The sequence below is a fragment of the Palaemon carinicauda genome, chromosome 44 (assembly GCF_036898095.1).
Source record: "Palaemon carinicauda isolate YSFRI2023 chromosome 44, ASM3689809v2, whole genome shotgun sequence".
NCBI classification, from domain to species: domain Eukaryota; kingdom Metazoa; phylum Arthropoda; class Malacostraca; order Decapoda; family Palaemonidae; genus Palaemon; species Palaemon carinicauda.
This window is the reverse complement of record NC_090768.1, coordinates 34074230-34077349: the sequence shown is the minus strand read 5'-3', so window position 1 is coordinate 34077349 and position 3120 is coordinate 34074230. Positions and strand designations below refer to the sequence as shown.

Here is a 3120-nt window from a genome sequence, read left to right as displayed (position 1 = left end):
CGCATCAGGCAACCGACCCCTTACTGTAGGATTAATGGTGGGGAAGAAGAAGAAGAGCAGAGTGGGTTCATGTATGCAGATCAAGCATTTGTTATGTAGTAGCAACATAAGAAGCTCAAAAGAAGCCGATTTCCTTTTTTAGAATTGATACACAAGTAATATGGATATGATTTATATAAGATGTTGAGGGCGCTTTACAGTTCTGTGGTACAATACATAGACTGTAGATCTGAACTTAAACTAAACTTGAACTTTGATGTTTTGATCAAGTTTCATCACCTTTGACGATTGGGACAGTAGTTCTCGTAAAGCCCAATTAACATTTTCAACTTTATATAGTTCAGATACATCAAGACTTTGTACAGTTGGTCACGGGTTTTCCTGGTACACAGGGTTCTGAGGAAGTGTACCCTGTCACATCCTTACTGCCCGGGAAGTTACTGTGCGTAACTCCGCCCACAACCTCGGCCATCTCTCCCGACACTATCTGTTTGGTTACTCGATGCGCAGTAAGGGTGTTATAGGGTGTACTTCCTCGTAGTGAGGTGTACCAGAAAATCCTGTGTCCAACTGTACATAAAAGAAATATAACTTTCCTCCATCATTACCAAACGATATTTCATTTCCGTACCATGTCATAACTTCTTAAACGTCATTTTTTTTAATAGTGAATACATTTTTCATGTGAAAATTCTTCACAAAGAAGGCTTCCTGAAGAGCTAACTAATAGTAGTCATTTGGATGATTATATGGTGATCATTGGACATAATCAAAATCTAAAATCATAAATACTAATTACCTCATAAGTAGAAAAGAATTAACCATAAGTTATATTATCAAATTCCTAAATAAACAACAACATCTCTCCTATATGATAAAGAGCAAGTGTCTAGTTTTTATATATATATACATATATATATATATATATATATATATATATATATATACACACACACACACACATATATATATATATATATATATATATATATATATATATATATATATATATATATATATATATATCTGGTCACGGTCAGTGGCAAGACACTAACTATTCGGTCGTTCCCCGACCCTAGGGTAGGGGGAAGGGGTTATAGTTAGGAAGGGGGAGAGTATATGCGTTTGTGTACATCTCTATTCAAATATTTACGCGTCAGTTTTGACGGGTCACGTATACTAGTTTCTCAAACTAAAAAACCTATCGAAATATAACCTCTAAAACATTCAATCTCTATGAAGGACAATTCTTCACCAAGTAAGCAACTTTCCTCCATAACTTCCCCCGTCATTCTCGAATCTAATTAAAGAATAATTAAAACAAATGGAATTACTTCCGAGGAAAGTGGACAAAGATAAACTTTCGTTAATAGAAGATAAATAATCGCGTTGTCGTCTTAGCACCATCTGAAGGCTGATTGATCTTTCCTTCGATAACTAGATTACTGGATTCTTCTCTTTTTTTTCTTTTATCCAGAGTCCCTCTTCCCAAGATCTTTATCAAATAATCTATCACAGCCTTTTTTCCCTCATTTTTTATAGAGGAAGACGAAACACAATTCAAAGTGCCCACCAGTTTGTTTTGTCTCCAAGAGTTTATTTATTTTTTTTTTATTTCGTCTTCTGTGAAAAAAGTTTTTTTCGTCAACATCAGGAGACGACCCTCAATGTTTTTCTTTTTCAAAAATAAATAAAGCCTACGAAAACATGCAATAACTTGTGAAAATCTAAAATATAGAATCTAAATCTATCATCAATTTCACCATAAACACTGAGCGCCTTTTGAACTCGAAATGACAACCAACGGCGGCATAACACAATCATCTCCCTGTCCTACAATAACAGCTCTCTCCAACCATTCTCCTTCAGGCCATAATCCCTTCTATTCCCGACGTATGAGAAGTGCTGACGAGAGGAAGATGTACGATGTGGCCCCATTTCCTCCTCCTCTTCCTCCTCCTCCTCCACCTCGAACAACAACACTGACTCTTTCTCCTCCAACAACACCGTCTCCTATTCCAACACCCCCACCTCCCCCTCCTCCTACTCCAACAACATCATCGCCTCTTCCTCCGCCAACACCTCCTCCAACAACACCGCCTCCACCTCCTCCTCCTCCTCCTACAACACCTCCCCCTCCAACAACATCGCCTCCTCCTAATCCACCTCCTCTTCCAACTCCTCCAACAACACTGCCACCGCCTCCTCCTCCTCCTCCTCCTCCTCCTCCTCCTCCTCATCCAACAACATCATCGCCTCTTCCTCCGCCAACACCTCCACCTCCAACAACACCGCCTCTTCCTCATACTCCTCCTCCAACAACACCTCCACCTACAACAGCACCGCCTCCTCCTCCTCCTCCTCCTCTAAACAACACTGCCGTCTCCTCCTCCTCCTCCTAAAAACAACACTGCTGCCTCCTCCTCCTCCTCCTCAAAACAACACTGCCGCCTCCTCCTCCTCCTCCAATACCTCCAACTCCAACAACACCGCATCCTCGTCCTCCAACCCTTTCACCAACACTGCCGCCTCCTCCTCCTCCAAAACCTCCACTTTCAACAACACTGCCCCCTCCTCCAACAACACCGCCTCCTCCTCCAACAACACCACCTCCTCCTCCTCCCCACTTCTCCACCTCCTTCTGTCCTTCCTCGCCACCCCCGAATCTTCGATGTCTCCCTCCACTGCCCGAGTGGTCTCAAAGGAGTGATATTGCCGTGACAAAAGCATAAAGGCAAATTTCCAGGAGCATGAGAACGCCAGGAGACGTCGCAGGTGATCCTGGAAAGGAGAGAAGCTCTTTCCAGAACCGTATTGGAGTTCCCCGTCCATCGAGCGACTCCTTGAATGGAATTCATCCCGTTTAAAGCACTGGGAGTAAAATAGAAAGGAAGTAGTACATTTCGGTATAGCTTTCTCTATTCCCTCGCCTTTCTCTCCAGTCCCAAGAGGAATAAAAGTAGGCCTTTTCTTGTCCTATCGGTGAAAGATTTCGAGTAAGGTACACGTTATGGTTCGTTGAGTTTGTTCTTCGTTTTAAGGCATAAGCGACCTAAAGGACGATCGATGAACACTTCTAATTATAGCGACACCTATTTTCCCATTCAGAGACAATAGTCC

General features: G+C 42.1%; 1 protein-coding gene across 1 annotated transcript; it reads left to right on the top strand.

Annotated features, from left to right (window-relative positions):
* Nucleotides 1-1793: 1793 nt before the first annotated feature.
* On the top strand, nt 1794-2402 carry LOC137634373 (uncharacterized). The gene has a single exon (XM_068366769.1). It carries the CDS (start codon nt 1794-1796, stop codon nt 2400-2402), a length of 609 nt encoding a protein of 202 aa, XP_068222870.1.
* The last annotated feature ends 718 nt before the right edge of the window (nt 2403-3120 follow it).

Bases quoted from the DNA above. Each gene is read 5' to 3' on its own strand.
- LOC137634373 (XM_068366769.1), top strand. From the start codon at position 1,794: ATGACAACCAACGGCGGCATAACACAATCATCTCCCTGTCCTACAATA.